General features: G+C 53.9%; 8 protein-coding genes across 8 annotated transcripts; 4 read left to right on the top strand and 4 right to left on the bottom strand.

The window, feature by feature from the left end:
• Nucleotides 1–670: 670 nt before the first annotated feature.
• Nucleotides 671–2697, bottom strand: A1O1_01773 (uncharacterized protein; the record flags this gene model as incomplete). Its single annotated transcript, XM_007722685.1, has 2 exons — nt 671–2017; nt 2140–2697. The coding sequence occupies 2 exons, from the start codon at nt 2695–2697 to the stop codon at nt 671–673; spliced, it is 1905 nt and encodes a 634-aa protein (XP_007720875.1).
• Nucleotides 2698–3341: 644 nt separating this feature from the next.
• On the top strand, nt 3342–4505 carry A1O1_01772 (uncharacterized protein; the record flags this gene model as incomplete). The annotated part of the gene is made up of 3 exons (XM_007722684.1): nt 3342–3594; nt 3837–4063; nt 4218–4505. The coding sequence occupies 3 exons, from the start codon at nt 3342–3344 to the stop codon at nt 4503–4505; spliced, it is 768 nt and encodes a 255-aa protein (XP_007720874.1).
• Nucleotides 4506–4779: 274 nt separating this feature from the next.
• On the bottom strand, nt 4780–5770 carry A1O1_01771 (U2 small nuclear ribonucleoprotein A'; the record flags this gene model as incomplete). The annotated part of the gene is made up of 3 exons (XM_007722683.1): nt 4780–5145; nt 5250–5551; nt 5692–5770. 3 exons carry the CDS (start codon nt 5768–5770, stop codon nt 4780–4782), a joined length of 747 nt encoding a protein of 248 aa, XP_007720873.1.
• Nucleotides 5771–7335: 1565 nt separating this feature from the next.
• On the top strand, nt 7336–9068 carry A1O1_01770 (uncharacterized protein; the record flags this gene model as incomplete). Its single annotated transcript, XM_007722682.1, has 6 exons — nt 7336–7344; nt 7400–7606; nt 7667–7938; nt 7994–8231; nt 8283–8448; nt 8509–9068. The coding sequence occupies 6 exons, from the start codon at nt 7336–7338 to the stop codon at nt 9066–9068; spliced, it is 1452 nt and encodes a 483-aa protein (XP_007720872.1).
• A 183-nt stretch (nt 9069–9251) lies between these two features.
• Nucleotides 9252–11594, bottom strand: A1O1_01769 (uncharacterized protein; the record flags this gene model as incomplete). Its single annotated transcript, XM_007722681.1, has 1 exon — nt 9252–11594. One exon carries the CDS (start codon nt 11592–11594, stop codon nt 9252–9254), a length of 2343 nt encoding a protein of 780 aa, XP_007720871.1.
• Nucleotides 11595–12231: 637 nt separating this feature from the next.
• A1O1_01768 (uncharacterized protein) lies at nt 12232–14095 on the bottom strand (the record flags this gene model as incomplete). Its single annotated transcript, XM_007722680.1, has 2 exons — nt 12232–12710; nt 12808–14095. 2 exons carry the CDS (start codon nt 14093–14095, stop codon nt 12232–12234), a joined length of 1767 nt encoding a protein of 588 aa, XP_007720870.1.
• A 790-nt stretch (nt 14096–14885) lies between these two features.
• A1O1_01767 (uncharacterized protein) lies at nt 14886–15895 on the top strand (the record flags this gene model as incomplete). Its single annotated transcript, XM_007722679.1, has 3 exons — nt 14886–15464; nt 15524–15637; nt 15695–15895. The coding sequence occupies 3 exons, from the start codon at nt 14886–14888 to the stop codon at nt 15893–15895; spliced, it is 894 nt and encodes a 297-aa protein (XP_007720869.1).
• A 542-nt stretch (nt 15896–16437) lies between these two features.
• A1O1_01766 (uncharacterized protein) lies at nt 16438–18763 on the top strand (the record flags this gene model as incomplete). The annotated part of the gene is made up of 5 exons (XM_007722678.1): nt 16438–16674; nt 16731–17489; nt 17545–17797; nt 17847–17966; nt 18063–18763. 5 exons carry the CDS (start codon nt 16438–16440, stop codon nt 18761–18763), a joined length of 2070 nt encoding a protein of 689 aa, XP_007720868.1.
• Nucleotides 18764–18818: the final 55 nt, after the last annotated feature.

Raw genomic sequence — 18818 nt, 5'->3', positions numbered from 1 at the left:
GATGGGTTCAAGTTTCAATACCAAGTCAGGCAGCTCCCGACAGAGGCCGAGCCCGTTCCTACTTTCTTTCCTCTTTGAGCGAGGAATGTAATCAATGTATATTTTCATGCAAGACAGGCTTCCAAGCTCCAGTCCTCATTTAGGTATACGGCAGCGTCAAGTCAAACTCCTCAAGTCGTGGCAAATGCCAGAAGATCGAGCCATCGGGCCATCGAGCCATCGATGAACGTATGTATATTTGTGGTGTATATATATACAACCAGATGGTTGGTAACAATCGGCAGGTTGCGGCAGATATTATGTACAGTCCAGTAGTGTTGCTTTACCTCTTTTTTATATCGGTCAGTGAGATATCGACCCGTAACGCCATGTTCCACCACACCTTTCTTTTAATGGTTTATAGCCCCCGTCTGCCATAGGCAACCAATTGATTTGGCCCTAGGAAGACGCCTGCAAGGAATAACAACCACGGGTGAAACGCCACCTTTTCCAGATGAGGGATTCTGTTTGGCTCGGATTCTTGGGAGCCATATCGATACAGCCCATGAATCATGCCCGTAGCCCCGGGCTGCCTTTTGCCTGGTAGTTGTTCGTGCTTCTGGGAGATCCGGAGGTTGGAAAGCAAAAGCCATAGTAAGTTTGTTCGTCTGTCCGGGGGGACAAGACGTAACTAGAAATTGAGAGTGAAACTTGGCCGCCTGTTCGCATGCGGAACTGTCCTGCTCGACCCCGATCCTGCTGTGCGAACACTTCGGTTGGTAGTGGTGCGGTGAATGGACGACGTGGTTCGTGCTATGGCCAGGGATGCCTCGCTGACATTGTCGTCCTCTTCGGTGTCGTCGTCGGAGAAGACACCCTCCTCGTCCGCGGCGGGTGGCAAAAGACCAGGGTTCTCTCTGTCCATTTCGTCTTGGCCCTTCAGTCTTGGCAGAGAGATGGGCCATACAAGCACGATACTCAGGAACGTGAAAATGATGCCGACCGCGAAGGTGACACGAATACTCTGCGCGTAGGCATCAATGACCTGTCCCTTGTGCAGGGGATCCAGGGTGGCGATTGACTGAATCGACTTGCGGACCGTGCGGATGATGGCTTCCTTGGCCGCTTCGTCCGGGGCGGTGACTAGGCGGTAGAGATAGACCAGGAGCGCGTTCTGAAGGACCCAACTACTGATGGCGACGCCCAAGATGGCACCCAAGTTGCGCAGCAGGCCTAGCGTGGTCGTTACCACCGCTTGCTCGTCCTGAGAATGCAGCGACAGCACCGAGACAGTGGTTGCGGGGAAGAACAAGCCTTGCCCGGTGTAGCACCACGGAATCAGGAGGGGGACTGCCCACTTTGGCGTGTCGCCCCTCAGACAGGCAGCCAGAATGGTCCCGATCAGGGATGCGCCCGTGCCGACGGTGATGGGCCCCTTCAGTCGGCGCGTTTTGGTGATATAGAACCCCACGGAAACCGAAGTGATGGTGCCGCCTATAAGAGGCGAGATCAGAAACAGACCGGACTCGGTGGGACTCGTTTGCCTGACTGCCTGCAGGTAGAGGGGGACGTTGAAGATGATGGTGTTTGTGGCGATGGCCCCGCTGACGTTGGAAAACATCAGGTTCGCGGTTGGGATGGTCGACAAAAGCTTGACGGGCATGATGGGTAGGTACGCCTTTCGTTCGACGAAGTATAAAGAGGCCGCTGCTACGACGAACAGGACAAGACTGCTGATCACCACCGGGTGGGTCCAGGGAAAGACGTTGCCGCCGAGGTTGACGCCAAGGATGAGGCAGCTGACGGTGACTGTCAGGAAAATGGCGCCTAGACTGTCAAACGTCTTGAAGGACTCCCGGATGGTTTTGCCCTGGGTTTTGGCAAGATTCGGGCCTAGGTCGGCAGGGCAGGACAAGAAGGCGAGCATCCCGTAGACGAAGATGAATGGAAGCTGCAAGTAGAATGCGGCGCGCCAGCCAAGGCGATCGCAAAGGAGCCCGCCCAGTGCGGCACCCAGGCCGTTACCGAGACCATATGACTGAAAAGCAGCTTCATGTTAGTGACTGTCATGAGGAAGCGTTGCACCCGAACATGCTCAGGCTGACCAGGGAAGGGAGGAACCATAGAGGACAGTTGGATACCAGGATATCGGAGACGTACCACATTGAAGTAACTTTGATAGATGCCTCGATACTCGATCTTGACTACATCGCTTGTCAAGATGCCTGCCATGGAAATGACGCCGCCGGCGCCCAATCCGCAGACTCCCCGAGCGGCAATGAAGCTGCCAATATTGCCGGCGGCACCACACCATGCCGTACTAAGAAAGAACATGGTGATGGCAGCCAGAAACACAGGCCGCCGGCCAATTGTGTCAGACAGGCGACCGTAGAGGGGCTGGAAGACCGTCGACGTCAAGTAGAAGACGGTGCTGACCCAAGACGCTGCATTGGAGGCGTGAAAGTAGGAAGTGATCACGGGATGTGCCGAGGCCATCAGGGTACTATCGAAAAAGGCAATGGTTGACCCGAAGATGATGCTGGCGAAGAGGAAGCGGAAGCGGGGACCCGTAATGTTGCGATAGTGCACGTCGGCGGGCTTCTCGTCCGCAGCTTTTGGTTTGGGGAGGAGACTGGTCGTCTCTGTAGGTTGATGGCCATCTGCTTCTTCGGCAGTTGGGTCGACCAGTGGTCGGTTGGCTTCAGTGTGGTTGGACATGATGCCACCAGAGCCATATGAGGGGCTCCGGGCGAACTCAAGATAGTCCACGAGAAAGCTAAGAGCCGTCTGACTTTCCTCCTGTCAGGAGAAGCCGACAAGACGACGCGGACCAGGTCCCGAATGCCCCGGTGTTTGGCCTTGATGCCGGCCGGGGAGCTGAGCTGCCTTGTACCACGGCTGTTCGGTGAAGATAGATATAAGTAGATGTAAGCGTGGTCCGTGATAAGACTGTACTATAACTTGTCCAGTCCAGGAAATCTGGAGCGGAGGTCGAGACCTCGAATGGAACAATGGATGGATGAATGGATGGGTGTAGATGGATAGATGAGAAAAGTTGAGTCGATACCTAAATAGGTATCTGCAGTAGATACAAGATTCCGCATGTGGATCCCGCGGGTCCTCGGAGGGTTCACCGAGCCTTGGCGCTTACATAATTCCCTCATCGCCAATCAGAATACGCGGTTCGGTAGTGACTCATCCCGAAGGGGCGAAGGGCGACGGGCGTGGTGGGCGATTCCCATACTAAAGCCTGTTCCGATCACCTCAGGCTGTGATCGCAAGCTGAGCCTGGCGACAATCCCTGTTCCAAGCCATTCTCGGACCCTCCGGTACTACGCTGAGGCGGTCGTTCCGAAACAAATATGAACCTCAAAGTCCCCCGACCGTTACGCATCGCCATCCTCGAATGTGACACGCCTCTGCCCGAGACCAAGAAAAAGTACCAAGGCTACGGTGGCGTGTTTGAACTCCTGCTCCGCGCGGGCGCCAGGGCGTTGAACCGACCAGATCTCGACCCCGACACCGGGCTCGAGTTCTCGAGATGGCAGGTTGAATCGGAGCCGGACAAGTATCCCGACCCGTCCACGATCGATGCTATCTTGATCACAGGTTCGAGTAAGTTGTCCTGCCCGCAATATGATATATCAAGGCCACCACCGCTATAGTTGTGAGAGGGATGGAATCTCACGGTGTGCTCGTGGAAAGAGCTGGATGAGGATAGGCTCATCGCTTTCCGAGAGATAGGGGATGGTGGAAATGGGTTACTTTCTCTTGCGCCTACTATACACAGAACGGATGGGTTTACAGCACAAAGAACGGATTACTGACGGCTTCTTTTCTTTCTTCTTTCTGTTTAGAACACGACTCGTTCGCTGATACACCCTGGATCAACAAACTGGTCGACTATACCGCCAAAATCCTGACCGAGACCAAGGTCCGCGTGATCGGCGTGTGCTTCGGCCATCAGATTGTCGGTCGTGCCTTGAAGGCCGAGGTCGGTCGCAATCCCGCGGGATGGGAGGCGGCGGTGAACGACGTCCAACTGTCGGCCAAGGGCAAGGAGCTTTTTGGGGTTGACAAGATTGTAAGTCTGGTTTTGTGTGTTCATGTGCATGCTGTGCCCTTTTTTTGCCGGCAGTCGGCATTTCTGGCATGCCTCACGGAAAGCAGATTTTACAATGTCCGTTGCTTGCATTGATGAGACTATTGGGCTAACCCACTACTGTGACCCGCTTCAGCGCATCCACCAAATGCATCGCGACTGTGTCTTCTACTACCCGGAAGGCGTGGAAGAGCTCGGCTCCTCCCCGGTCTGCAAAGTCCAAGGAATGTACTCCCCGAAACGACTCTTCACGGTCCAAGGACACCCCGAGTTCAACCAGGAGATCATGACCGAGATCATCAACACGAGACACGCGACAGGCATTTTCGACGACAAGGCCTTCCAGGAGCATATCGGGAAAGCCGGCTTGCCTCATGATGGATTGGTCGTGAGCCAGGCGTTCCTCAAGTTCTTGTTGGAATGATGGCCATGATTCGTAGTCGAGTTGTGTGGATTGTTGGATACCAGCACGCATTGGAGTGGTGGACTGTGGCAGGCTTGGGGAATATCATTAGATTTGGTATTCGATGGATCATCTGCATTTTCTTCAATGCGATCGTAAATTCTTGGGATACGCTGGTATCCGAGCAAGCTGTTTCGGTAATGCTTGACCAACCACTGGCATTCCACTGGACTAGACCTCGATCCAGATGGTTGACCATAAGCGGTCATTCCCTGCCACGCCATCCTCTGTTCTTTCACGAGACTGTTCGATCAGCATCGGCCGCCCCAGCAGGGATCCTCCCCTCCGCCAGATCCTTCTCAATCCGCGTAATCTCGGCCAGACTCTTTGCATTCTTGATCATCTCTTGTACCCTCTTCTTTTCCGTCTCGGTCAGCTGTGTCCGCACGCCCTTTCTCGCACCCTCCGCCTTGCCATTAATTCCCGTTGCGGAAACATCAAATGTCCGACTCTTGACACCTCTGATCTTGGCTGCCAATTCGGTCGGCGCGTCCGCAGTTCCGAACAATTCTTTTGCCTGTTCCCGCTCTGCGTCTCTGACCTTCTGGAAATCGAGGAAGCGTATCGACGGGACCGCCCAAATCAGATATAATCGATAATGCTGGCAAGGTGGAAACAAGTCAGCCCATTGACGTGCTTTCTCCTGATGGTGTCTCCAAGATCGTATCTCGCCTGGCTGCCTATATTGCAGGACAACTAACTCACCTCTTTTCTCGTCACGGGATTCTCCAGCAGGCTCAAATGCGTCAATCTTCCACACAGAGTCAACCCCTCCAAGTCAGCCAGCTCTTTGACATGGTTCGCCGTCAGGACCAACGTGGTCAGATTCGGTAATTGTTCCGCGATCTTCTTGTCCACGCCTTGTATCCGATTCCGCGCACACAGAAGGGTATTCAGTCTCGGGGAAAGTGGAAAGTTGGTGAGGATGGCGATGTCGTTGTCGGTGAAGTCGATGGCATCTTGTGGGCCTGCGGCACCCAGGTTCTCGATGGCAGGGATTCTATGGCCTACACAACCCGGGAAAAGGTGTGGTCAATTATGGTCTGTTCATGCTCTTCGTCTTTGCTTATGCTTATGCTTGTGCTCTTGCTCTTCTGGACAAACAATCTTCAAGACAAAGTGTAGTATCTGCTCTTTTCAGACGTACCTCGGAGATCCAGTTCACGCTCTTTCAGAGGATTGAGATAGGATAGGGAGTTGTGGATGAGATCGGCTGTGAGCCTCATCGTTGCGGTGGAGGTGTTGTGTCTCTTCTACGATCGCCCTCAAGATGAGTGAAAAGGCGGTCTGGTATTAGAGGTGTAGGTGGTAGCGGTGTACTGTGTATAAGTACCGCCCCTTTCAGTGTTTATTAGACATTGACATGCATGAACACGATGAACAGCCGGGGTACAACAGTACTATTTCACGTCGAGATTTTGCGCAGGCGATGCGATTGGTTGCCCTGCGGCGCGGGAGCCAGCCTTGTACGGCGCAGTAGTTGAAACGCAACTGCAGTGATGATACGGAGGGTGATACGGAGACGATGTGAAGAAAGACACCCATAATGCGCTGCACGTGCCCTGGCGGAGACGCAGTCCGCTGCCAAGGCCGTAGCGCCCCGACCAAACGGTCTTGGCGCCGCCATCATCCAACTTGAACTCAGCTTGGGACGCCGCGGCCGCCTTCGAGTTGGACTTCGATTTGAACTTGACCGGAGTTGATGTTGATACCATACTGGACTCTCATTTCCTGCCATCGCATTCCAAATACACATCCTCCCATCGTTGACCAGCTCAATGGTGACCTTCCAGTTGAAATCTATGGAAAAATAGACTCCATGAGATCCAATAACAAATCTTACTGTGAGAAGGTCTCCCGCGTTATTAGATAGTACGAATTACGGTAAATGGGCCAGATCGCCACATGAGTATTCTGATTGGCCAGGAACAGTTCCTTATCTCTTACTATACCTACGTAGATATTGATCATCTTGATTTTGTTACGCCATTCGCCAACTAACCAACGGCTTCTAACCCGACTGCGTCGTCGACAGCAGCTCTTGCATGCCATCCACCTGCCTTTCTCGTGCGCCAGGAAGATCTTGGCGGGGCGGGAACAGCGCAATCTACAGCCATATACCACACAGGAACCTCTTTCACAGGTCCTCCGACTTCATCGAGCTCCGCTGCCAAGGAATATCAAGCGAGAATGAACTTAAAGGGGTCGTGGCGGCGGCGCGGCGTGGCTTTAGAATCGCATTTCTCATCGTTTCACCGTCACTCTGGGTGGTAAGGACTCCACCAAGGACTGATAACAGCCTTGGCCAAACCTGAGCCTTGTCTGGAGCCAATGGTGTGCTACCTGCTCCAGCCTCCAGGGGAAGGCCTTCTTCAATTCTGCATAGTCAAATACATCCTAATCGACCACGACAACAGACCATGTCTATCTTGCCTAGCAAGCGGATTCCCTTGCTAATAATGAAGGTGGGTCACTGATCTTCCAAGACGCCCGACGCGCAAGTCCTCGCGCGTCGTCCGCGAACCAGGTAGGCACAGCTGCTGGTGCCACGAGCCGTGTTCTTAGCGGCGATGGTTGCTTGTCATATAACGCCCTGTGGGCGGGTGCATTGCCCCGTATTTTTCAGGACCAAGAAGCTGGGTGTTTTTGAGGGGTGGGACAGATATATCTTCTCTGGCAGCTGCATTCCTTGCCACGATTCCTCTTTTCCCTTCCCCTATTGTGGATTGTAGCGGTAGCAGAAACATACCATTGCACCACTGCTACTTTGGCACGGCCTGTCCAAGCAAGGATGGATCCTGTAAGTCGACATGACACCATGTTATTGTCTTTCTTCTGACTGACTTTTGGTTCAGCCCGAGTTCGACCCTTCGGCAGCCAATGGCGGTAATACCCATGAAGTCGATGTCAATGCCCAATTCGCCGGCTTTGAATACCATGCTGTGTATATCGGCATCTGCGCTTATCTGGTCTGGATGATTATCCCTGGTCTTGGTCTGCTGTACGGAGGACTGGCCCGCAGAAAGTCTGCCCTGGCGATGCTATACCAGTCCTTTGGAGTGGTGAGTGAGGACAATTCAAACGTGAAACGACTGCGGAGACTGATTCCCACCCCGTGACAGATCGGAGTCATCTGCTTCCAATGGATGTTTTGGGGATATTCTCTGGCCTATTCTCGCACTGCCAGTTCCTTCATCGGTGACATGGCCAACTTTGGCATGCAGAACGTCACGGCAGCGCCATCCCCGGGCAGCCCATATCTGCCTGAAATCGTCTTCTGTCTCTACCAGCTGCTTTTCTGCATTTGCACGGTGATGATCGTGGTCGGTGGCGCGTTTGAGCGCGGTCGTATTATCCCGTCTCTATTTTTCGGGTTTTGGTGGGCAACGATTGTGTAAGTCAGTCTGTGGAATTGCATCCGGATCGAGCCACTAAACTCGTCATCTCAGATACTGCCCTATCGCTTGCTGGACCTGGAATAGCAATGGCTGGCTGTACAACCTCCCTTCCCTCGATTACGCTGGAGGTGGGCCCGTTCACGTCGCCAGCGGTTGCTCGGCTCTCGCCTACGCTCTGGTCCTCGGCAAGAGAAAGCTTCACGGCCATAGGACTGCGATGAGACCACACAATGTCTCAATGGTTTTCATTGGCACCTCTCTGATCTGGTTCGGCTGGTATGGCTTCAATGTGAGTACCGGCCAACCGTTAGCATGGTCCGCAGTAATTGACATAATGCAGGGCGGATCGACTCTCAACGCCACCATTCGATCCTTCTTTGCTGCATGGAACACGAACGTCTCGGCGGGAATGGGCGTCATCGGCTGGTCCGTTGTCGATATGATCCGAAATAAGGGCAAGCTCTCCCTCGTGGGAGCATGCGAAGGCGCAATTGCAGGCCTCGTCGGTTTGTTGGCTCCATGAGAAACAAATTGATCAGGCATCTTGTACTGACATTGTTGACCAGGTATCACACCGGCTGCCGGGTACGTGTCGGTGTGGCTTGCTGCTGCCATTGGTCTCATCACTGCCATGGTCTGTGCTGCGCTTCAGGATGTCAACGACTGGCTACATATCGACGAAGGCATGGATGTGTTCAAGCTTCATGGCATTGGTGGAATGGTCGGCTCCTTCCTGACCGGCATCTTTGCCTCCTCATCCGTGTCGTTGCTTGACGGCTCCACGGATGCACCTGGTGGCGTCGACGGTGTTGGCGCCCAAGTCGCGAGGCAGCTGGCCGACATCGCCGCCATCTCCAGCTACTCCTTCACGGTCTCGCTCTGCCTTCTTTACATCATGAAGGTCATTGGCAAGTACATTCCATTCATGGCCCTCCGCATCAGCGAGGAAGCTGAGATCCGTGGTATCGATGAAGACCAATTTTTCGATGAGGAGGTTGGCGACTGGTCCTTGTTTGAGCATAGTGGCATCACACACGAGTCGAAGATGGTTTCAACCCCTTCTACTCCGCCAGACGGGGCCGACAAGAAGACGGCGTCTGTTGAGCCAGACTCAGCAACGGCATAAGGTTGGCCGATACAACAGACGTGCAGAGGTCATCTGGTCGTTTGAACGCCAGTCATACCTCAGTGCCAAATAGGAGCTATGTTGATCTGCCATCTCTAAGCATTGATCGAGGCACTGGATGGTTTGTATCTGAGTAACATTGGGTAGTTTTGGTGCATAAGTGAGCGATCGTCGAGTCGCCAATCATAATCTGGACCTTCGTCGCCCTTCCTTTACCTTGACCTCCGCGGAATCCACCGCTGCGCCTTCAACATCTTGGAACATCTGCTCATTCAGTTTGGCGGTCAACGAGAGCACCCGCACAGACACAGCCGCACCATCCCTGCGGTTCTTGCCCTCCCGTCGGTAGAGCGCGATCGCCTCGATGAAGTCCCACAGTCGTCCAGAAGCTCTGAGCTCACCTGTGTTCGGATCTCGTTCCGGCGTCCAGTCAGGGGCCAGTCGCACCATGGTCGGAGTTTTGGAGTCTTTGCCTTTGGCGACAAGGATAATGCCTTCTTCTTGGAACCGGGTGTAGGCGTTTTTGAGTGACTCCTTATTGATTGCCTCGAAATAGGAGAGATCACCTTGGTGGTAGAGGGTCCGTCCGACAAGTTGAGCTGTGCTCTGAGCCTTTTGCATGTCAATCCAGGGTGTGGTGGAAGCCAACGGCGGCACCAACAACAGCAAGGAGACTGCCCCGAGCCAGCCGGCATCCACAAAGGGCCAAATTAAAAAGCAGTAGAAATCGAAGTTCTCTCGTCCGAGTTTTCGTTCGGCGTCCGATAACCCAATCCATCGTTCGCCACCACTCTCTGTTGCCTGGAGTACATTATCACGTAGCAAGCCTTGCAGGGCCTTGTCCAGATTATGCCGCAATCCGTGCCCTGCTGGGAAAATGAATTCACCCCGGAATAGCTGGGACAAAAAGGTAACCTTCCGAGTCAACTCAGATTCTGCCACACGCTGATTGGCACTGCCACCGCCCTGCTTGACCTGGGTATACAGCGCCGCAGCTAGGAGGGCTTCTGATATGAAGAGGTGGATGGTCATGTTCCGGTAGAACGAGAGCTGGAAACGATCCACCGCGTAATATGTTTCCTCAGCTAGCCCCTCGACAGTGCCAACCAATTTCGGTCCCAGCACCTCAAGAGCGCGTTCGACCACATAGGACGTGGGCATGCCGTGGAAGTCCGCAACTTTACCTCCATTGGCCCTTGTTCTTGCGCAAAGCCAGTCAACTCGGCGGATCAGCTCAGATTTACCAACACCCCTGCCTCGGAGGGTGAGCAGGATGGTACCAACCAAAGCGGTGGGCATGATGACAGAAGCGGTATTGATGTCGGCAAGAACTTTGTAACCCAGAGTGCGCAGCAAGCGTGTTCTGGTCTTTGCGTCGGTTGATCCGGCAGAGAGTTGGAGTGGGCCGTCTTCGCGCCGTTGCTGTCCCTCAATGAAGTCTTTCAAACTCCACGGCTCGTGAAACCTGCAGTCGACTCTACCCAGGTTGAGGGATAAAACCTTGGACGATGAAAGGAAAGCCGCCAGGTTCTCCTTCTCCTTGGGTTTCCCCAACAATTCGCTCACGTACGAGTCAACCTCGATGACCTTGTCGTATTGCAAAGACACTGGGCATATATAAGCATCCTCCGTCCGGCCTGACAGAACCGAATCGAGAAGGAAGCTCAAGATCCCAAAGCGAGGTTGTAGCAACTTCCCGGTGCGGCTCCTGGTCCCTTCAATGAAGCACTCTAGGTTGTAGCCTTTCTGAAGAAGGGTGTCCAAGTAAGCCTGCACGAGAGTCGTGTATAACTGGTCATGATCAAAGCTTCGCCTAATCCACATTGCCCCGACACTTTGCAAGAAGCTGCCCACGAGAGGAAAGTTCAAATTGTCGCCCGCCACGACGACAGGCAAAGTCAGGCCAAGGCGATAGCAGACCAAGTGCAGGGTGACATAGTCTATATGGCTGGTATGACGCGGTAGGAATATAATGGACTGTTTCTTCTTCGCAGCTTCTGTCGCGATCTCCCGCAGTCTCTTTACCTCGGCCTCTGAGACGTGGATGGCGCTGTAGGCCCTAGTAAGTAGCTGGGTAACAACATAAAAAGCGGTCCGAAGGTAAGGCTTGCTCTCCATTTTGCACATCATATTGTCGACCATGTCACTGGTGATCTCGATCAACTGCGATGTAATCTCATGTCTCCGCTTCTCCTTCTCTTTCATGTAGGTAGAGGTGTCAGTTCCCAGGAGATATTCCTTCTCTTCAACCTTCAAGCGTGCCTCTGTCAACTCGATGATTCTTCTTCGCAGGATCGGAGAGGCCATGACCGCGGATTTGACGTTTGCCGTGTAGCCAGGATAGAAGGCGGGTTGTCCGATGACATTGTTATATCCTCGCCATCCGACACCGCGCACAAAGAGTGATATCTCGTGAGCAAAGTTGAAGGGGTTCGTACGGAACCGGGCCATTCGCGAGAGAATGCTATGGTCTTCGGGGTCATCATTGTTGGGGAGCTTGCCCTCCGGGCGGACCAGGTCAGTCATGGTGCTGAACGAAGACTGCGGGAGGGCTTGAGCCCAGAAACGCTAGCTAATGAGGATTGAAACCAAGGCGGCCTCCATGTCTCACTTGTAAGGAAGTGACAGGGAGTGTCAAAGACGATGCGTGCTTCGAAGGTGGAAGCTAAGCTAGAAGTCGTAGATTGCAGCATCGACCGGCCAAGGCAATCTGGGGTAATCCGCAGCCCGGGCTTCCCCCGCGCTTCGGAGATAGCAACCAATCCCATTGAGGTCGAACACTCACTTCTGCTGTTCGTCCGATTGACATTACGACTGAGTGCTTTTTTTGATTTCTCGCACATCTTCTTGACCGGCTAGACATGAACACGAAGCTCGGTCAATGGCATTATGGCAATGAGACACCAGAATCGGTGACCTTCGCGCCGCTTCTGACGCTTCATCACGTGACCGTCTATTTATCCGCTTATCAATCACGTGTTGCCTTTATCTATACAACTCGAGGCCCAGTTGAAGTCTGCCAGCTAGGTCGATTGGCACCCTGGACGTTTCTATCTCTACTAGTATACTTCAGATGCTACATAGTAGGTACATATTGAATAGGGTGGCCTCGTGATAGTCGATACCTTGCGAACTCAGTCAAACAGCACATACCGAACAATATTTACTCCTGAACCAGGCCCTCAAAGAACTTGCTCAGGCCAAAAGCACCAGGATCCGGGACCTTGCCAAACCACGATGCCTCATTACCAATGTACACGGTCCTTCCTAGCCCCGGATGCATAGAAGCCGTCTTTGCAGCACCATCCTTTGCAGCTTCCGCAGCTTTCCTCGGATCGCCTGTTGACTGTAAGGTGTCTTCATAAGGCTGCAGGGCGTCCATCAAAGTCCGGTCGCCGATTCGGGCGGGCGTATATTTGGCCAAGGCAGCCAGTGTGGATTTGAGCGCCTCGCTCCAGAACTTGGTGTCGACAGCTCTCTTTTCACCGGCGTGCAGTTTGAAGAAATGCGTCAGGCTGTTCAGGAAGATGGCGTATAGGGCACCAGAGGTGCCATCCATGGAATCCTCGACTGCGGTGGCCACTTCGGAGAGCAAAGCGATGATATCTTTTGGCGGGGAGCTTGATAGCCTCTTTAGGATGGCTAGACAGAATAACGAGTCAGTATTAACTTCTCGTGAACCAAAACACGCGATCTTAGCCAGAGATGGCGCTCCCTGCTGGGAAGCATTGTAACTCACCTTCCGCACCACGTTTGAGCGTCGTTCCACAGTCTCCATCGCCCACGATCTCGTCGTACTTTGTGACCTCCGGTTCCGCGGCGATGACGGCCTTCAAGCCATTCTCCAGCCGGCTTCTTGCAGACCCGATGTCGCATTGGAGGAGGCACTCCTGTTCCGTATCCTTTGTTTCGGTCTTGGAAGCAGTGGCGCCACCTTTTCCAGCATGTTTTCCGGAGGGTGCCCCGATTTGCCTTGCCGGCACTTGCCAGCCGCTCACATTGCTCGGGGCATCGAGCAGCTCGAGCAGACTCTTCCCGACGCCCGTGTCCACTGTGTTGAGAAGTGTGATCGAGAAACCGGGTCCGTCCAAACTAGTCATGAATGTGCCAGCAAATACTCGCACAGGCTTGATCTGGTAATGGCCCTGCAATTGGTCCACGACCTCGGTCACAACAGCGCCCAACTCCAGGACACTGAGTGCGCCAAGATTGTTGATCAAAACCGCCATCTCGGCCGTCCGCGTGGGAAGGAAGTTTCGGTCCTTGTCGCTTGTGTCGAGTATTTGGCGGAGCATCTCGGCCACAAGAGAGGGGAGTTCGGCGTCGGCGCCGCTTCTCCGCCCACAGCCGGCTTCATTGTGGATGCCCATGCCAAGCTCAACCTCGTCAGGACCCAGAGAGCCTTCCGAGGCATCGGCTCGAGGCCGACCGGGCACGTGGACATGGCTGAGACTGACGCCGATACTGGCCATGTTCTGAGCAACGAGGCGGCCGACGCGAACGACGTCCTTGAGCTCGAATCCGGCGGCAGCCATGGCTCCGGTGACCTTATGGACCAACACGGTTCCGGCGATTCCTCGCCTACCCACCTTCCCGGCTCGACTGCGCGGCACGCCGACGTCGTCGCCAACGACCAGCATCTCAATCTGCAATCCGGGGTTGCGCGCTTTCGCCTTCTCGAGGGCGACGCCGAAATTCAATACGTCGCCCGTATAGTTCATCACGGTGACCAAGACACCTTTAGATCCGTCGACGTTCTCGATGGCAGTCAAGACCTGTCGCGCTGATGGCGATGCGAAGACAGTCCCGGCCACACTGGCCGACAGAAAGCCTTCACCGACAAAGCCTGTGAACGAGGGCTCGTGGCCGGAGCCACCTCCTGATACGATTGACACATTAGAGGAGCCTGGGGCGTACAAGATCTTATTCTCGGTATCGAGTGTCAATTCCGGCCTGGTGATGCAGTGCGATCGCAGGGCGGCTGCGACCAGCTTGGTTGGATCGTTTACGAAATGTTTGGTCTGCATTGTCGCGGTTGCTTGGGGATTGATAGGGTGAGGGTCGAGACTCGCAATGGCCGGGATTCCAGCCTTTAATTGCTTTGATGACGATAATACGGGGGATGGGGTCCGAGTCGTTCAACGTTCAACCGTCTGACCGTGTCTTTCTGTTGCGTTTCTGGGGTTCATTTGCTTGATTGCTGGAAAACTCTGTCGTCTCTACAGGGTCCGCGCGGCTCAGGCCACTAGTCGAAAACACTCCACACGAGCTCCCTCACGTGGTGCACCGTTTCGGACTTGGGCGAGATGGCTTCCTTTTTTAGCAAATCCCAAGGACACGGTTCCATGCGGTCAATCGCCAGAAGCCGGTTGCGGAAAGCGACTCTCCATGCGTGTCCCATGCTCGCTGACTCGGGATTTCGCCCCGAGACCGGGTTGTACTCTTTATAAGGGGGACGTCTCGGGCTACCTAATCGGGAGTATATTGGCGCCTTGATAACGCTTGGAAGTACCCTAAATGGAAATTGGAGCCGTCTACGGGCCAATGTCGGTGACAACCCCCACAAAGGCCATGGAAGTTGTTCTGGACTGCGCATGCAGTGAGAGATCACTTTGCATCGGCCAATAAGGGTTTGGAGCCAACCATGGATGCTTGTGCAATGGCCAGGAACAAACTTCCCTGGAGAGATCCTGGAAGGAAATCCGGGGGCGCCCGGCAATAAAACGTCCACGACCACCCCCATGGCTGGACAAGTCGTGCTAACGCAAGAAGTTTCTGGTAACCTACATACTCTCTGTTTTTAAGACTACCCTTCCAATGGCACCAGGAGTACTTGCAGGCTCCGCCGTCAGCGACACGACACTACCCAGCAATGTCCCAGAGACGCAACAAACACCAGCCAACCAGGAGTCCAAACAACTGTTCTCCCTTGCAGGCACTACCACGGTAGTCACTGGAGGCGGACGAGGCCTCGGCATAACCCTTGCCAAAGCCATCGTTGAAGCCGGAGGTCACGCTGCTTGTCTTGACGTACTCCCGGAACCATCGAAGGAGGAATGGGCTGGTTTGGAGAAGCTTGCGAAGCAGTCGGGGCTCACCGTCTCCTATTACCGATGCGACATCACGAAAGAAGAGGAGCTGTCGAAGGTATTCCAGGACGTGGATGAGAAGGCGCAACAACTCAATGCTCCGTTGAAGGGCACCGTAGCATGCGCCGGTATCCAACAGAAAGTGCCCGCCTTGGAATATCCCGCGGAGGATTTTGAGCGAATGTTGCGAGTAAACGTGACTGGATCATTTTTGACAGCCAAGCACGCTGCCAGAGTCATGGTCAAGCACCGCACCGGTGGGAGCATCGTCCTGATTGCATCCATGTCGGGAAACATTGCCAATAGGGTACGGATTCTTGTAGGTTCTTGAGATTGAACATTCCATTGCTGACGTTCATTACCCAGGGCCTCACATGCACCGCATACAATTCCAGCAAGGCGGCGGTGCAGCAAGTGTGTCGATCGGTCGCCCAGGAATGGGGACAGTACGGGATCCGAGTCAATACCTTGTCGCCCGGTGTAAGTCTCGTGCTCGCCCGCCGCTCCTTTCCTCGAGTCTGTGCTAATTTGTGCAAGTATATCCGTACCGCCATGACGGACGCTCTCCTACAAGCCGAACCCGAGGTCGAAAAGACATGGATGGCTGGCGCGCTTTTGGGACGACTGGGAGCACCAGAAGATTTTAAAGCTCCTATTATCTTCCTCTTGGGTCCCGGTAGCAGTTGGATGACTGGAGCTGATCTCAGAGTGGACGGAGGACATTGTGCTTCCGCGTAGTTGTATATCTACATTGGATCTGTCGCAGAGCGCCAAATAGGCGGCCGGACTTTGTCAATCGTCAGAAGGTTGGCTGTAACGAATCGTCAATCCATCTGACTGTCGGTGAGCCTGCTAAATCTCGCCTTTCACACTGAAAGACCATCAGCCGGCCGGCAGGATCCATTATATTAGAAAAAGTTGACTCGGCGATTCAAGTTGCTGTAATATTGTGCGTTACTGAATTTAAACTCTGCCGTATTTCCATTCATGGAGCCAGCCTTGGCAAACTGCGGAGCAGATGGACGTGATACGTAATAGCAGTCTCGCTTGGCCAAACAAAGGAGTCCATTTGTGGTATTGAACACACCCACAGCAGCCAACAACCATCATACCTCAGCATCATTGCCCTCGTCAGCCGCGATATAGTTTGAGGTTCACGCCTCCAACCCGCCATGTATGGAGGGCGTCACCGCCGAACTGTCTCCAGGAAAGGCCGCCAGAGATAAACGGCGCACACGCTCCCGGGCGGGCTGTATGAACTGTCGGCATAAAAAGAAGAAATGTCTGCTGTCCTTGGCTCGAGCCAGAAAAGGGGCTGGTGTCGTAAAGGATTGAACTTGACTGACGGGCTACCAGGCAACGAGTCGAAACCAACCTGTTCGAATTGCCGCAAGACGGGGGAACGATGTCAATGGGGCCGACCGCTGAGCTTTCTTCCACAAAATGCTTTCACCGTGGACGAGAACTCCAGGTCCACGCGCCTGAGCATCGGCAAGCCGACAGAAGGTCACAAGAAGGTTTGTAACCACGTGTTCTCCCTTGAGACCTTGGCTAAGGCTGTTACCGTGCTTAGACTGCCCGGCCCGTCGTCGAAGAGACGGAAACCCAAGGATCTACTCCGCACGTCACTACAAACGGCAGCAGGAGTAATGGGGGTGGTAGCCATGACGGTGACCGACCCAGTACTGAAGAGGTTCACGAAAATGGTTGCGTCGGCCAGCATGAACTCGAGGCCTTCGAGCCTCAAAGCCCAGTAGCGACAGGGCTCGAAAACCTTCCTGCATTATACTCAGCATTCCATGCAGACGTATCACCAAGTCCTGGCCTACCTATTGAGTCGCCATCCTTGCATGACAATCTGATTGACGGCGCAACCGAGACGCAGCATGTCTCGTTGCAAGGCTCAGCCACTGTGCCGCTTGGTCAATTTACTCCCAGTGGGCAGAGTTGCTCTGTTTTGAAGGGGGTCGACTTCGAACCAAGAATGGGCGACGATCACGGCGCAACCCTGCCTCGTGAAGATGTAGATTTCCAGCTTTCGCCTGATATGTTGACAGACGACGGCATCTTCCTTCCAGGCTCTAGGTATCAGGCGCTCCACAACACACTCCGAAATCACGTCTTTATCACTGCTCGCTCGGCCCAACCCAGTCGCGAAGCGAGTCCAGGATTTGACAGGCCGGGTGAACATGTTCACCCTCGCAGCTTTCCTTCGACTTTTCGTTTTGCCAACTCTGCTGGGGCTGAAGAAATCTCGGGAACCAACATCAAGTTGACTCCACACCAGGAGTTCATTCTATGGAACAATTGGGTTGTCGAAATATCTGCTTGGGTAGGTACATATCGTCGGACAGAGGTCATCTTGCCCTGGCTCTAACATTGCACAGCTCGACAAATTCGACGCTCGGGAACACTTCAGGCACACCCTTCCGATCATGGCCAAAACATGCTCGCATCTGCGTTTCTCCATGCTTGCTTTGAGTGCAAGGCAGCTTGAAAGGAAGAATGGATCTCTGCCGGCCTCCATGAGTCTGGCTTTGTACCAGGAGGCAATCCATAAACTACTACCGGAGCTGAATACAAAGGACGTCACAGTGGTGGCGTCGTGTGTGGTTCTCTGTGTTTTAGAGATGCTTAGCTGTAAGAGTTCCGGCGGCCAGTTAGATCCCATCAGCTAACTCTGTAACAGGTTCACCAAAAGCATGGAGGCGGCACCTTGACGGCTGTGCGTCCCTCATCAGGGCCATGAATATCCGCGGAGACAGTGGAGGAGTCGAGCAAGCTCTCTTTTGGTGCTTCGCTCGGATGGGTATGTCATGTGTCTACCCCCTACAACTTGTACATCATTGCTAGCGCCGCCTTCCACGCGTCGTTTCCATGCCAACTAACATATCTCTCATTCTAGATGTGTGCGGTGGACTGATTTCAAACGAAAGAACCTTGATCCCGATCGATGAGTGGATGTCGAACATGTCTTTCGAGTCTGATTGCGCTGCGTTTCGTGCTCGGACACCAGACGTTTTCGAAGAACACGCCACCTACTCATGTTATTTGGTCGCTCGGGTCTTGCACTTTCTGTTTGGCTCCCCAAAAATTCGAGACAGTCCGCTTGAAGTCTACGGCAAATATCAACCAAACTATGCCGACAAATGGGTAGAGCTTTTCGATTGTCTCGAAGCGTGGTACGCATGTCGCCCTCCAGAGATGCAGGCCTTGGTGTCTCTCAATCCAGGAATACTACATGATGGGACGAGTTCGCCGTTTCCTACCGTCCTCTTCGGTAACGGCGCGGCCGTGTCAGGCAACCAACTCCACCACACTGCGGCCTTGCTCATGTTACAGCACATCCCCAAGAATGTGCCCAAAAAGTCCCGTTCCATCCTGTGGCACGCTCGACAGATCTGCGCGATCTCCATCTCAAATTCCCATCATGGGTGTTGGACCAACAGCGTGCAGCCACTGTGGCTAGCCGGCCAAGTCATGAGTCACCCTGCCGAGCACCGTGCGATCGTTGATATCTACGAACGAATCGAAAAAGAGACAGGCTGGGGGGCGACCTGGAGAGCCGATGATTTGAAACAGCACTGGGGAGATTTGGATGAATGAGGACACATGAGTTTGCAGCTATTTGCATATACCATGAACGCAACCCCGAGCTAAA

The sequence above is a fragment of the Capronia coronata genome (genome assembly GCF_000585585.1).
Source record: "Capronia coronata CBS 617.96 chromosome Unknown acBCG-supercont1.2, whole genome shotgun sequence".
Taxonomy (NCBI): domain Eukaryota; kingdom Fungi; phylum Ascomycota; class Eurotiomycetes; order Chaetothyriales; family Herpotrichiellaceae; genus Capronia; species Capronia coronata.
The sequence above is the reverse complement of the archived record's forward strand: the minus strand, read 5'-3'. Positions and strand labels throughout refer to the sequence as shown.